Raw genomic sequence first — 14544 nt, 5'->3', positions numbered from 1 at the left:
ACAGGTAGCTAAGAAGGTAAATGACATTTTGGCCTTTATTGCAAAGAGGTTGGAGTTTAAAAATAGGGAGATTTTGTTGCAATTGTACTGGGTGTTGGTGAAGCCTCACGTGGAATACTCCATACAGTTTTGGCCCTTTTAAAAGATACAATAACATTTGAGGCAGTGCAAAGGAGATTCATCCGGCTAATTCATGGGAGGAGAGGGTTGTCCTATAAAGAGAGACTAAGTAGTCTGGGCCTGTATTCTTTGGAGTTTAGAAGAATGAGGGGGGACCTTATTCAAACATATAAGACCCTGAGGGGATTTGACAGGGTAGATGATGAAATGTTTTCACGAGTGGCAGAGTCTTGAACAAGGGGATATAGCTGCAAGATAAAGGGCAGATTGTTTAAAACTGAGGTGCATAAAAATTTCTTCCTGCAGAGAATGGTGAATCTCTGGAATTCTGTGGCCCCACAGGATAGTGGAGGCTGGATCATTAGAAGTACTGAAGTGGAGATGGATAAATATTTGATAGATCGAGGAATAGAGGGCTTTGGGAAAATGGCACAGAGAAAAAGCTGAGGGTGGCAGAGAGCGGCCACGATTGTGTTGAAAGGCGGGGCAGGCTTGAAGGACCTGATGGTCTACTCCAGCTTCTATTTTTTGTGTTCTTATCAGTAATGTGGAGTTTTTTAGTAGGATGCAGAGGGTTATGTTTAATATGTTCTGGAGTAGATAACCTGTAACAAAGTTGACCAGTTACTAAATGGTTTGAGTTACAAGTGGAGGCCGTAGTTGGTGAATGGCAGGTAGCTACCTCTGCCCAAAAAGCAATAAAGTTAGCTTTGTTAACAGTGCGCAGGATAAAAGATACAAGTATAGTGAGGAAAGAGCTGACACCAGAGATAATAGTCCCAAGAGATTTCTGTGGCCTCCCAAAATGCTATCTCAACTCAATAAATTTCATAATTCTCAAGTCTGGCACTCTCACTGTAAAATTGCAAATAGAACAAAGAACAAAGAACAACCCAGCACGGGAAACAGGCCCTTCGGCCCAACAAGCCCACGCCGCCGCATCACCCTACACCTATTCTACCCTGTGTATCTACAAATAGAACCCCTGACTTAGCCAGATTCAGGGGAGAATAGTGTCAATTTGGTAAAACCAATCAGCCTAAGAGCACATCTTTGGGGTGTGGGAGGAAACCGGAGTGCCCGGAGGAAACCCACGCATCCACAGGGAGAATGCACAAACTCCCACAGACACAGGCCCAAATCCATGTATCTGCACAGCTAGCAGTGCTAGTCACCGAGCTGTTGTGGCGCCCGTCTACCGGTCCAGGATCAAGCACACACACCGACACGAAGTACTAGGCCACTCCTGGAACCTCCAAGAGTAGCCCACGCACGACCCACCGTGTGCATGCCCCTCGTTTGACAACGAGGTGGACCTCCACCTGCAGAATAAAAGACAAAAACGTTAATCACAAGCCTGCCTTTCCGGTCTCTCCCGAGGTTCTAACCCTTATTTAATACCCCTACCATAACCCTCCATCCTCGTTTCACTCATGTGCCTATCTAACTGAACCTTAAACGAGTCCAAATGTCTTTCTTCATAAATTTAAAAAACTATTTGCATGAATTGCACCCCTTCATAGGAAGAAATTTGCTCTGTGATGAAGGAATGACAAGAAAGTGCGTGGCTAAATACACCAAACGACTAATAATACTAACTTTGCACTATCAGCACTATCAAACTACTGCCCCTTGAGGAGCATGTGACATCTTTACTGATATGCAGTTCACTATGCACTAGGAAAGCCACAAGCCAGGGGTTGGAGTTTCAGGTATCAGTAGTCAGTGAACGGCTGCTGGCTGCCCGTTCAACACCAATGTTTTAACCAAGAGCAAAGAGAAAGTGGTGTAGACTGGGAAAGGGAAAGATTCTCACTGGAACGATGGAGGTTGCGGGGCGACCTGATAGAAGTCTTCAAGATTATGAGGGGCATGGACAGAGTGGATAGTCAGAAGCTTTTTCCTAGGGTGGATGAGTCAATTACTAGGGGGCACAGGTTTAAAGTGTGAGGGGCAAAATTTAGAAGAGATGAATGAGACAAGTTTTCTACACAGAGGGTGGCGAGTGCCCGGAATTCGCTGCTGGGGGAGATAGTGGAAGCGGATACGATAGTGACTTTTAAGGGGCATCTTGACAAACATATGAATAGGATGGGAATAGAGGGATATGGTCCCTGGAAGGGTAGGGGGCTTTAGTTCATTCGGTTGGGCAGCATGGCCGGTGCAAGCTTGGAGGGCCGAAAGGCCTGTTCCTGTGCTGTAATTTTCTTTGTTCTTTGTTCTAGTAGATTTTTTTAGTAAGATCTCGACTTCACTGCCTATCCCAAGCAAGTGCTGCACAACTGGAGCACAGCTCAGATACTCCAGCGCATGTATATAAAACCGTTTGATATAAATGAATCCTAATATCCCAGAATCATAGGCAGAAGGAAGTCACTCTATCCATCATGTCTGTACCAACTCTCCAAATGTATAATTCACTTAGTGCCAATCTCCCATCTTCTCCCTGTAACCACGCACGTCCTTCCTTTTCGGATAACAGTTTAATTCCCTTTTAAATGCCTCAATTGAACCTGCTTCACGAGAGTCTCAGGTGGTGCATTCCAAACTGCATGAAAAGGTTTTTACTGATGTCGCTGTTGCTTCTTTTACCAATGACTTTAAATCTGTGCCCTCTCACTCTCAACTGTTTCCTGAATGGGAACAGTTTCTTCCTACCTACTCTGTCTAGACTCCTCATGATTTTGCAGGCCTCTATCAAACTACCTCTAATCCTTCCCTGCTCCAAGGAAAACAGTCCCAACTTCTCCAATCTATCTTTATAAATCCTCACCCCTATGAATCATGTAGGAACATAACAGCAGAGGTCGGCCATTTGTTTTCTTCAAGCCAGCTCTGCCATTTAATTAGATCATGGCTGATCTTCTATCTCAATGCCACCTTCCCGCACTATCCCCAATCCCTTAATGTAATTGGTACCTAAATATTTATCAGCTTCTGCTTTGAACATACTCAGTGACTAAGCCTCCACAGCCATCAGGGTGGAGAATTCAGTAGATTCACCAGCCTCAGATTAAAGAAATTCCTCCTCACCTCAGTCCTGAATGACCTACCCCTTATCCTGAAATTGTATCCCTTGGTTATAGGCCCCCAGCAAGAAGAAAGGTCTTTGCTGCATCTACATTATGAACCACTGGAAGCATGTTGTACACTTCAATGAGGTTACCTCTCATTCCTCTCACCTCCTAGAGAATAAAGGCCCAAACTCCTCAGTTCTGTCTTCAGAGGACAATCCCACCAATCCAGAGACTAGTCTGGTGAACCTTTGTTGCAGTTCCTTTAGGGCTAATATTTTCTATCTTGGACAAGGAGACCAAAACTGCAGGCAGTATTCCAGGTGCAGTCCCAACAAGTCCCTATGCAACTGCAGTGAGAATTTCTTATTCAAATCCTCTAGCTATAAAGACTGACATAACATAAGCCTTCCTAATAAGGGAGGGAGACAGTGGCATAGTGATATTGTCACTAATAATCAAAAGATCCAGAGCAAGATTTGGGGCTCCACGTTCATCTGCCATAGCAGATGGTTAAATTTGATTTCAATAAACATCTAGAATTAAAAATCTACTGAAGACCATTGTTGATTGTTGTATAGAAGAATCATAGAAACATACAATCCCTGTAGTGCAGTAAGACGACATTTGGCTCATCAAACCTGCACTAACAACAATCCCACCCAGGCGCTATCCCCATAACCACACCTGCTAATCCCCCTGACAGTAAGCAGTAATTTAGCATGGCCAATCAACCTAACCCGCACATCTTTGGAGTGTGGGGGAAAACCAGAGCACCCAGAGGAAATCCACACAGACATGGGAAGAATGTGCAAACTCCACACAGACAGTGAGCTGAGGTCAAAATTGAACCTGAGTCCCTGGTGCTGTGAGGCAGCAGTGCTAACTACAATGCCACCCTATTGTAAAAACTCATCTGGGTCACTAATGTCCATTAGAGATGGGCAATACTGCTGGCCCAGCCAGTGACACTCATGTCCTATTAAAAAAAATTGTTCACTGCAACTGTATTTTAGCTTTATGTCTGCACTCTCCAATGCCTTCACATCTTTCCTGAAGAGCGGTGCCCAGAATTGGACACAGTACTTCAACAAAACATATTGAGATGCCATCACAGACTTTTAGAATTTATATTGTCTGGAAACAAAGTAAATTCAGCACTCCACTGCTCCCAAAATTATGCCAGATGTATATGCCAGATCCCACTGCAGGCCTGAGCATGTGCTATCCATGATCTGCACTCTCTTTCCTTTGAATACATTGTGCTATAGCTGAAGATCTAAATCATATGGGGTGCTACATCTCAGGCCAGGTTTAGATGTAATACACATATTAACACTGTAAACAAATGCACGATTCTGCTATAACATCAGTATTATTCAATGCGTTTTTCTGTTCAATGTACCATATGCACACACAAGCATATCCACTAATATATTTTTGACTTTTATTCCAAACAAAACCTATTGAAAAAGCTATCACTTCTTATAACCAGGAACTTAACAGTGTGGTTTTTTTTGTATAGGTGCAACTGTGGGGCTCCAAGATGGCTTCTCCCCATAACGTGTGCTCGGGGACTATAAATATTTTGCTGGTTCCCTCACTCTGCAGTCCATGAATTTGAATTGAATAGGGAGCAACACCTACATACCAGATAGTCATGCAAGTGACTAGTCACACTGTTAATCGCTAAGAACTTTGGTATCTTATTCCCTTCTCCAAAATCTGTTTCAGTTCTGAAAAAAAATGTAGCTCATCATTTGTAAGTCATGCGCTCTGTCCAGGTTGAGTACAAAGTGGCACATGTCTTAAGGCATCCTGAGCATTCTTCCAAAGAAACAAATGAATTCTGGGTGTTGTACTGTAAAATCAGGGTCATATATTCTGAAAGTTAGAATCATGGAATAGTTACTCAAAGAAGGAAGCCATTTGGCCCATATGTCTATGCTTGCTCTCTGCAAGAGCAACTCAACTCGTTCCACTCCCCCAGTCTGTCTCTGTAGCCCTGCAAATCTTTTCCTTCCAGATAATTTTCAAATTCCCTTTTCGAAGCCATGATTGACCCTGCCTCCACCACACTCTCAGGCACTCACTGTTAAACAAGTTTTTCCTCATATGACTGTTGCTTCTTTTGCCTGTCACCTTTTGTTGGTATTCTTTGGTTCTTGAGCCTTCCACTGATGGGAACAGTTTCTCACTGCCTACTTTGTTTAGATCCCTCACGATTATGAACACCTCTATCAAATCTTCACTTAACCTTTCCTTCCCTAAAGAAAACAGAGCCAGCTCAAATCCCTCATGCCCTGAACCATTCTCATTAATCTTTTTTGCACAGCTTCTAATGTGTTGTCATCCTTCCAAAAGTCTTGTGTCAAGATTGTACACAATACTCCAACTTCGATCTAACCAAAATTTTCTAAAGGTTAATCGTAACTTTCTTGCTTTTCTACTCTATGGGCAGAATTTTCCTGTCCTGCATGCCACAGGAATCATAGCGGGCAGAACAGGACCATGCAAAGACCCATTTATCTCAGGCAAGATTTTCCAGTCTTGGAACGAGTGTGGCTGGAAAATCCAGCCCTGTTACTCAATTTATAAAATTCAGGATCATGTATGTCTTTTTAATTATCTTCTCAACCTACTTGTCTCCTTGAATGATTTGTGCTGATATAACCTGGGGTCTCTCTTCTTCTGCTCCACTGTAGAATTGTATCCTTTGTTTTATATTGCTTTTTTGTCATTCTTCCTCTGTCTATCACTTTCCTTCCCTTAGGTCACAATACTTCCAAGTTTTGTGTCACCTCTGTTGTAGATAGCAGTAATACTGTAGTTACAATTTATCTGGATTTTCAAAAGACCATTGATAAGGTTGAGACAACTTGGAGGGAGGTGGTGTGTAGTGGTAATAGCACGGGGCTAGTAATCCAGGGGCACAGACTAATTGTCTGGGGCTACAGGTTTAAATCCCGCCATAGCAGCTGATGGAATTTAAATTCAATTAATAAAATCTGGAATTAATAATTAATAAGATCTTAGATCTCACTAAAAGTTTGTAAAGTCATAAAAAAAGCAAAACAAGCACTGTGTTTTGTCTCTAGAGGGCTAGAATAGAAAAGTGGGGGAAGTTATTGCTCAACCCGTATTGAACCTTGGTTAGACCACATACTGAATCCAATTCTAGTCACCATACTATAAAGAGGAAAAGGAGGCACAAGCAGGGGTGCAGAGAAGATTTACAAGGATGACAGCATATCGTGGTATACACATCAGGAAAGGATTGATAGGGCGTGTCTTTTTTCTTTTGAAAAATGAGGGCTGGGACCAACTTAATAGTGGTCTTTAAATTTATGAAAGGTTTTGGTTGGGTCAATATAGACAGATTGTTTCCTGTTGTGGGGGAGAGCATAACCAAAAGCCATTAATATAAGATTGTCACCAAGAAACCCAGTAGAGAATTCAGAAGAAACTTCTTTATCCCATTAGCTGCCTATCACAGGAAGTGTTTGAAGTGAATAATATGGATATATGATAGATTTAAATGAAGAAAGATGGGAAGAGGCACAAATGAGACATAACCACCGGACTGCACTGGTTGAGCTAATTTTGGCCTGTTTCGCTGCTGCAGAGCCTATGTAATCTACAAAGTTTGAAATTGTGCAGCGTGACAGTGCTACGTTCTGGGAGTTGTAGTGCAATGTGATCGTGGGAGTTGTGGCCCACCAACTGGTTGAGCCTTGATATCAACAGGGAAGACAATGTCAACTCTGGGAATATAGCAAAGCACAACCTTCCCTTTGAGAAGGGAAGGAATATTTCAGATTTCAAATATAATAATTTGTCTAAGAAAACCTTCTTATTAAAAATGTAATTTCTAGCACATTTTCCTGGGTTTATTGAGAAACAATGATGGATATTTGGAATGGTTCTATCCATTACCTATTTCCTACGTGTTAGTTGTTTATTGGTTGGATTTTATTTGGTGTGTACAGATTCTTCCCATTCCCTCCAGTTTCTTATTCTGAGTTTGTTGGCAGCTTTCTTACTTGTTTATTCATTTGGTGCAATCATTATCATCAGGTAACAGGGGTTTATTGTGATCTGTCACTTTTTTTTATAAACAGGCTGATATTTATCAAATATAATAAGAGGATTTTAGTTGTAACGATTTGAGGTGTGAATTTTCCCATTCCTTACAAACATACTAGACACAAGGGCTGAAACATCCTTGCTTCTGCTCTGCTGGCCTATATGGGTACTTGCAATCCAATTTCTGACCCTAACGAGTCATTCAGGGTCTGTGTGGGACTACCTCATTAAACTTCAGCAGCACCCAGGTCAATAAGAATTATTGATGGAGTAGATTTTTATTACATCCAAATAAGAATTATATTCCCCTGTTCACACCTAGGTGGGGCTACAGCTGCATCCCTTGTACTTCCTATGATCTTCTTTCTCTGACAGCCTTGTGGCTCCCATTAAACTCAATAGACTGAGAAAGGCCCCAGTCTCTACAGGTACACCTTAAAAACTACATTGCATATTAGATTTGTTAAATCGCTGATATACCATACCCCAGTTTGACCTATTAATGGGGTTGACAGGTATATGTTCAGGCAGAGATGAAGGCCTGAGCTCCCTTATCTTCATTTTTAGCCTCTCTACCAGTATTTAATGGTGATCTCAAACCAATGATTCTAGCTGTTAAAAAAAATTAACTTGAATATGATTCTCTTTCCTAATTCCAATAGAAGAGAAGCAAAATAGTAATCGTGCAAATTTAATATTAATTTTAACAATAATCTGCAACTTAGTAAAGCTTCAATATGGAAAAATAATAAAATATTTGATTATATTTCAATAAATAACAAAAGTTCTCTAATGCACATGGCTGCATCTAGGAAGTGATAAAAGATAATACTGTGAATGGTTGCATGTTCCCTCCCTTAGCTTGCAGTAACACTTGACACTAACTGATTTGAAGACTTAAAGCAATTAATGTTGAAAAACAGTAGTTCCAAACAAGCAGAGATCCTCTTCATGCTATCCCAACCCTATGGCCCAAACTCCATCACCTCGCCTGCCACGGAATTGGTGCGGGCGAGAGTCCAACAACAGAAATCCCCGTTGACCCCTGGCAGGGGTTTCCAGTCTCACCTGAGCAAGACTGTAAAATCCCACTCTGTATTTTTTACATTGCGTGGTAAATGCTCATTAGGAGAGGGGCAGAAAGAACAGCCTTTAAACTGACAGTCAAAGTAACACCTTTTGATACATACGCTAATCAGCACTCTAAATGTAAAGATGTTCTACCTAATGTTGTTTGAAATACACCTTGTACCAATTTTAACTCGTCTCCCTGTTTTTTACTTTTGAATATTTTGAAGTAGCAATTGGGATTAAAAGTATCTAACACCACAGGAGCCCAAATAGTCCTTGTTCCAGTGACATGGGTCAGTAATTGGCCCTTGGGACAATTGTTAATTGGTTGGGAAAGAATGTAGGATAAATGGTTGACAGGAAGTGACCAATGATGTTCCCCAGGGATCTACACTGGGGCCTCAGCTTTCCACCACATATATCAATGAGATGAGAATTGTACATTCAAACCTGGAAGTACTCCTAATGAGGAGGCACAGTAAGTTGTGATGGGAACATGAACTGCAAAAGGATATTGAAAGATTAAGTGAGTTGGTAAAATTATGGTAGGTAGAGATAAACTGTGGTGAAGTGTGAGATCATCAATTTTAGATTTGAGAAAGACAAGTTTATCACAGAATCATGGAATCCCTATGGTGCAGAAGGAGGCCATTCGGGCCATCAAGTCTGCGCCAATACTCCAACAGAGATCCTACCCAGGCCACCCCCTACCGTACACTATGTATTTACCCCACTAATCCCCCTGATGTGCACAACTTGAAATAGGGACAACTTAGCATGGCCAATCCAGCTAACCTGCACATAGTTGGACTGTGGGAGGGAAGTGGAACACCCAAAGGAACCCAGGCAGACACGGGGAGAATGTGCAAACTCCATACAGATAGTAACGCCATGCTGGAATCGAACACTCGTCCCTGGCACTGTAAGGCAGTAGTGCCAACCACTGTGCCACCATACCACCCAGTTGGAATATATTCTTAGTGGCGTGAGGCTAAGAGAAGTGGAGGAGCAAAGGACTAGAATCCTAGAATCTCAGAACGCAGAAGGAGACCTTCAGCCCATCAAGGCTGTACTAGTTCTTTTAAAGAGCTGTCCTGTTTAGTGTCATGCCAAACATTATCCCCAAAAAAACTCCTAAATTACAGATTTTCAAGTTAATGTCCCGTTGTCCTGGCAAATTTTAATGGAATCTGATTCCACTATATTTTCAGGTAGTACAGTCGAGATCTCAACAATCCGGAGTCGGGATCTCAATATCCAGATCATTTTCCTGGTCTCAACATTGGTCCACATGAGCATTGTGGACACGATGGGTGGAATTTTCCATTTTCTGTACAGACTGTGGACTGAGGGCCAGACACTCTTCTGCAGGGCCAGTCCCGCAACATGAGGCCTCCTGCAGTCCTTTGTTATCTTTCTCACCATTGAAGAGGGAGGTCTTTGTGAGTACCTGCATAGGTACTCACAAAGTCTTTGTGAGTCCCTGTTCTCTGGCAGTAGTCACTTTTCCCTTGGCTCTGAGATCTCGATTCAGTTGTGGGCACTCCTATTAAGATTCTCACCTCCATAGTTTGCATGTTGGAGTTAACTGGACAGCCAATGCAAAGGCCACCAAGAGGCCACCCAAGGTAACATTGCTGCTTCAGGTACATGAGGACATGCACTGATTCAGGAACCATATATGGTCCTGACATTGGGATCTCAATGTCTGTGGGAAAATTCAGCCCCACAAATCTGAATTGCTGCTGCCAACCTGGGTGTATAAATCCATTAACTTTTTCCAAGCCATCTTCACACCTGGCAATGCTAGCTACAGCTATCTTCTTTCTTGGTTTCCATCCTGGACTCACTTTACCAGGTAGGTGGGAATTTCTGGCTGCGCTCACCCCGAAACCGGAAAATCCCACCCGAGGTCAACAGACCTTTTCATGGTCCACCCTCACCTGCTACGATTCCCGTGGCAGATGGAACAGGAAAATTTGCCCGTCTGGTTGTTTACTATTTCCATCACTGGTTGTGAAATTCTATTAAAATCAATAAAAATTAAAATGCTGCCAATTTAAGACGTTGGAATATGTTTACCATTGCTCAGTAATGTTAGCAAGGAATCAGCTTAAGTATGGTTTCCCAGCTTTGCACCAATATGTGAATAACATTAGTGAGGAAGAGGAAATTTCTAACAAGCTATGTCTCTATTGTGAAACAAAGTGATTGCTTTTTGTTAAAATCCATCTTTCCTCTTGTAGGTGATAACCCTTTACCACACTGTGCTCAGACAATAAGTCAGCTGCCCTCTTTGAGACAAGACACCAACCGATACCCTACCATCGATGAGCCCCTTCCTCCCAGTAAGATTTTGTTTTATTTGAAATCATCCTGTTGTATTATCAGTGTAGGAAACATGCTGGCTTTATTAGTTCAGAGTCAACTGATCAAGAGGCGGTTGAACTGGTTAATTGGAAAATGTCGAAGGAAGCATCTTGCAGCTCTTTCCAAAAGAGAAAGACTTGTGCCAACACCAAAGCCCAGTAAAGGTTTTCCATTTCTTTCAAGACGTAGGGCAGAATATCAGATACACGGAGATGTGTGTTCTGCGCAGATTATCAAATTGTATGCTTATCAAACAGCAACACATTTTCACAAGCAAAACGAGTATAATGTGCAAAAGTGGCTGTCTCATTTTCAAATTGGACAATTTGATGAATTGTAAAGAAATGCACATACTAGATGAATTAGTCTGTTCTGCACTACACGATGATGACATTTACACGGACCTGTGCAGTTTAGCAGTGAATGCAGTCCATTGGCTAGCAGAACATTACTCAGGCCCTGAATATTTAGATATTAGAAATCTAGCTAGTAATTTCTTTTACTCAGAAGATATCATTAAAATAGAAATGGTTTGCTTAGGTCACCATGTGGTAAAGGCATGTGAAATATATTTTCATTTTGCAGCATGGTTTATTACAGGTTTGAGAGATACACTCAGGGACAGCAGCATGAGTGAGTTTATTTCTGATTGTATGATTCATTCCATGAATCTTGGACTCGTTATTGTTGTTAATTGATAGCTAACTTGGTGCACTCATTTTGCTGCTCTGTCTCTAATTGTATCCTGAGTCTTGATTCACTCAGGCCCAGATATTCGTCCCCAGGTCTGGGTCGCAATGTTAGGTGAATCCTGGCTCGGCGAACCCATGCTTTAAAAATCGCTGCCTGCGGGGGTTTCAGTTGGGAAAGTGGGGTGGGAGGGCAACCCGACCCCAGAATGAATGCATAGGCTGTCAGGTGTACAGGCTGGTCGGTGCACAGGGCTGCCTCTGTGCTTTTGCACTGTGTTTAAATAAATAAATGTTGTAAAACATTCCTGCAATCCTCATCGCTTGCCCCACATGCCCAATCCACGCTAACCTATGCTTACCCATGCCCTACCACTCACACCCACGACCACCATATCCCCATGTTAAGTTAGTGCCACTCTACCAACACTCCATGACCCCCAGGCTCCCTATGTCAACTTAACACCTTTCTACCCATCCCCATTGCTCCTATTTCCCATGACAATTAAGTGTCAACTCATGCCAACCCATTCCCCGAATCACCATTTGTCTTTACCCCTTTCATGCCAATTCATCTAGTATCCTTGGACTGTTCCTTGTTGGCTTTGACACTTCCTGAATAATTTTGACATGTTTGGTAACTTTACACTTCTTGGACAGCTTTGTCACTCCCTGGAGAGATTTAACAATTCCTGAACGGCTTTGACGCTTCCTAGATGGTGTTGTGAAACTTTATTTTTGAAAATATGATTTTTCAACTTTCATGTTTGCAATTTGAGCTGAGACAGAATAAACAGCTTAAAAATACAAGGCCACATTCCAAGGTGAAAGTGTGAAACAAACAAATTACCCTCAGGGGAGTGTGAAGAGAGAAACATTTATTATAACTCAGATAGCCATCAAAACTTGTAACTGTCTGAGGAACAGGCATTAAAAATGCAAGTACTAGATATTTAAACAATGGCTGCCTTGGGCAGATACATTCAAATCTCTGGAAAATACATAATGGGTGAAGTATTTCATGGCAAGGCTGCCTAGCCATTTGAGCGAGATTACAAGTGACACAGGCAATGTTAAGAAATGTGATCAGTGATGTGATCAAAATGAATATGGCTTCCTTGATTGGGAGCTAGGTGAAAAGGCTGGCAATGTAAAATAAGCACATGGGCACAACATTGTTATTAATAAGAAATTCCAATAAGCGCTTCACAAAGGTGAAGGAATCCTTCACCATGTATTTGAAAAATTTGTTCAGAATTGGTTGTAACAACTCACTCAACCATTTGGTCAGTTCATGTTATCAAGGTGTGATATTTATTCAGGCTGTGTAACTGGTTAAAGCTCTTTAGTAAGTGCACTGGAACACTCTCACTTGAGTGTGGCAATATGTTGGTGCTTTTCCAAAGTGAAGGCAAGGTCATTGAATATTTTCAATGTAGAGGTAGATAGTCTAACAAGGGAGTCAAACTTTATTGGGGGTAGATGGAAGGTGGAGTGGAGTCCACAATCAAGTCAACTGTGACTAAATTGAATGGCATGGCTGAAGCCCTACTCCTGCTCCTGATCCATATATTCAGCATTGGAAACAGCCTGAAGGCTGATCTCTCCCTTTTGGAAGAATTGTATCTAAGAGTTAAATGCTTAATATAATGACTGGAATATTTTGGCCATTCCTGCCAGCAGGGTCTTCCCATCCTGCCAACGGTGAACCCCCACTGCAGGTTTCCTAGCAGTGAAGTTGCATATAATGGGAAATCCTGTTGACAGCAGGACCAGTAAACCTGGCTGTTGACCAATGTGGGTCGCCACCGCCATTGTGAAACATGCTGCAAGGGCACATGGAAAATCACGCCTTCTGCTTTTATTATTTTTTCAGGTTTAGGCTTAATAAATTTTCCTCTTTCTTTAGCTTGAGAAGTGCTTGTTTGATTGGCTCCTCATTGCTCACAGCTAAAATAGTTATATAACTCCTGATTTGGGAAAGGCATATCCTCATGAAAAAGAAACTTAAAACTTTTGATTTAGCTAACTGAGGAGGTTCAATGAAGGGGAACCAGTTCATCTCTTTTCATGTGTTCGTAACAATAGCTTTGATAGCTAAACAGTTCTTTAACAATTCCTTGACTGTCGGACTGTTCCTTGACTGTCAGACTGTTCCTTGACAGCTTTATAGTTTCAATGCTTCTGTATAAGGCTCCTGTTCTTTACAGACTGATAGACAGACATTGAGCTTGTTTTAGCTAAACAAAGTAAGTGATAACCATTCACTGGTTCATTCCTCAGCGTAGTGCCTTGACCAATCAGAGTCAAGCTGCCTGGTTTAAATTTCAGACAATGCTAGGCAATAAATGGCATTCACTATCATTCGCCGTGACAATGCCCATGCCAATCAGAGTCCATCTGCCAACAAATCAGCACTCTGATATTCTTGTGATTGTCCTGATCAGTGCAAGATGAAAAGCCTTGACGAAATGTCATTTTTCAGCAAGGTTATGACATAACACACCCTGTGACAGAACCACGTGTTACACACATCAGTTATGTATGAGAGGTCTGTCTATACCAACCACTATCTATGTATAAGATTAGAGAATGTGCAAGGCAGGTTGTTATTTTGTATGACATTCTAGAATATAGAACATAGAACAGTACAGGCCCTTCAGCCCTCGATGTTGTGCCAAGCTATGTCTGAACCCAAGATCAAGCTATCCCACTCCCTATCATTCTGGAGTGCTCCATGTGCCTATCCAATAACTGCTTGAAAGTTCCTAAAGTATCCGACTCCACTATCGTAGTAGGCAGTGCATGCCACACCCCAACCAATATCTGAGTAAAAAATCTACCTTGGACATCCCTCCTATATCTCCCACCATGAACCTAATAGTTATGCCCCCTAGTAACAGCTACATCCACCTGAAGAAATAGTCTGAATGTCCACTCTTTCTATCCCCTCACCATCTTATAAACCTCTATTAAGTCGCCTCTCATCCGCCTCTGCTCTAAAGAGAAAAGCCCCAGCTCCCTCAATCTTTCCTCATAAGACCTTCCCTCCAAACCAGGCAGCATCCTGGTAAATCACCTCTGCACTCTGTCCAATGCTTCCACATCCTTCTTATAGTGAGGTGACCAGAACTGCACACAATATTCCAACTGTGGTCTCACCAAGGTCCTGTATAGTTGCAGCATAACCTCAT

The 14544-nt window shown here is 42.0% G+C and overlaps 1 protein-coding gene across 3 annotated transcripts in view; it reads left to right on the top strand.

The window, feature by feature from the left end:
- LOC145356680 (E3 ubiquitin-protein ligase HECW1-like) overlaps window positions 1-14544 on the top strand; it is a 434978-nt gene that overhangs the window by 252069 nt on the left and 168365 nt on the right. For all 3 annotated transcript variants that reach the window (XM_080209562.1, XM_080209572.1, XM_080209579.1), the window contains one exon: window positions 10538-10639. In XM_080209562.1, the coding sequence (XP_080065688.1) occupies window positions 10538-10639 (102 nt within the window). The remainder of the gene's footprint in view (window positions 1-10537; window positions 10640-14544) is intronic.

The sequence above is a fragment of the Carcharhinus amblyrhynchos genome, chromosome 2 (genome assembly GCF_965287045.1).
Source record: "Carcharhinus amblyrhynchos chromosome 2, sCarAmb.v2.hapA, whole genome shotgun sequence".
NCBI classification, from domain to species: domain Eukaryota; kingdom Metazoa; phylum Chordata; class Chondrichthyes; order Carcharhiniformes; family Carcharhinidae; genus Carcharhinus; species Carcharhinus amblyrhynchos.
Note: the sequence above shows the minus strand (reverse complement) of the source record. Positions and strands in the feature narration are given on the sequence as shown.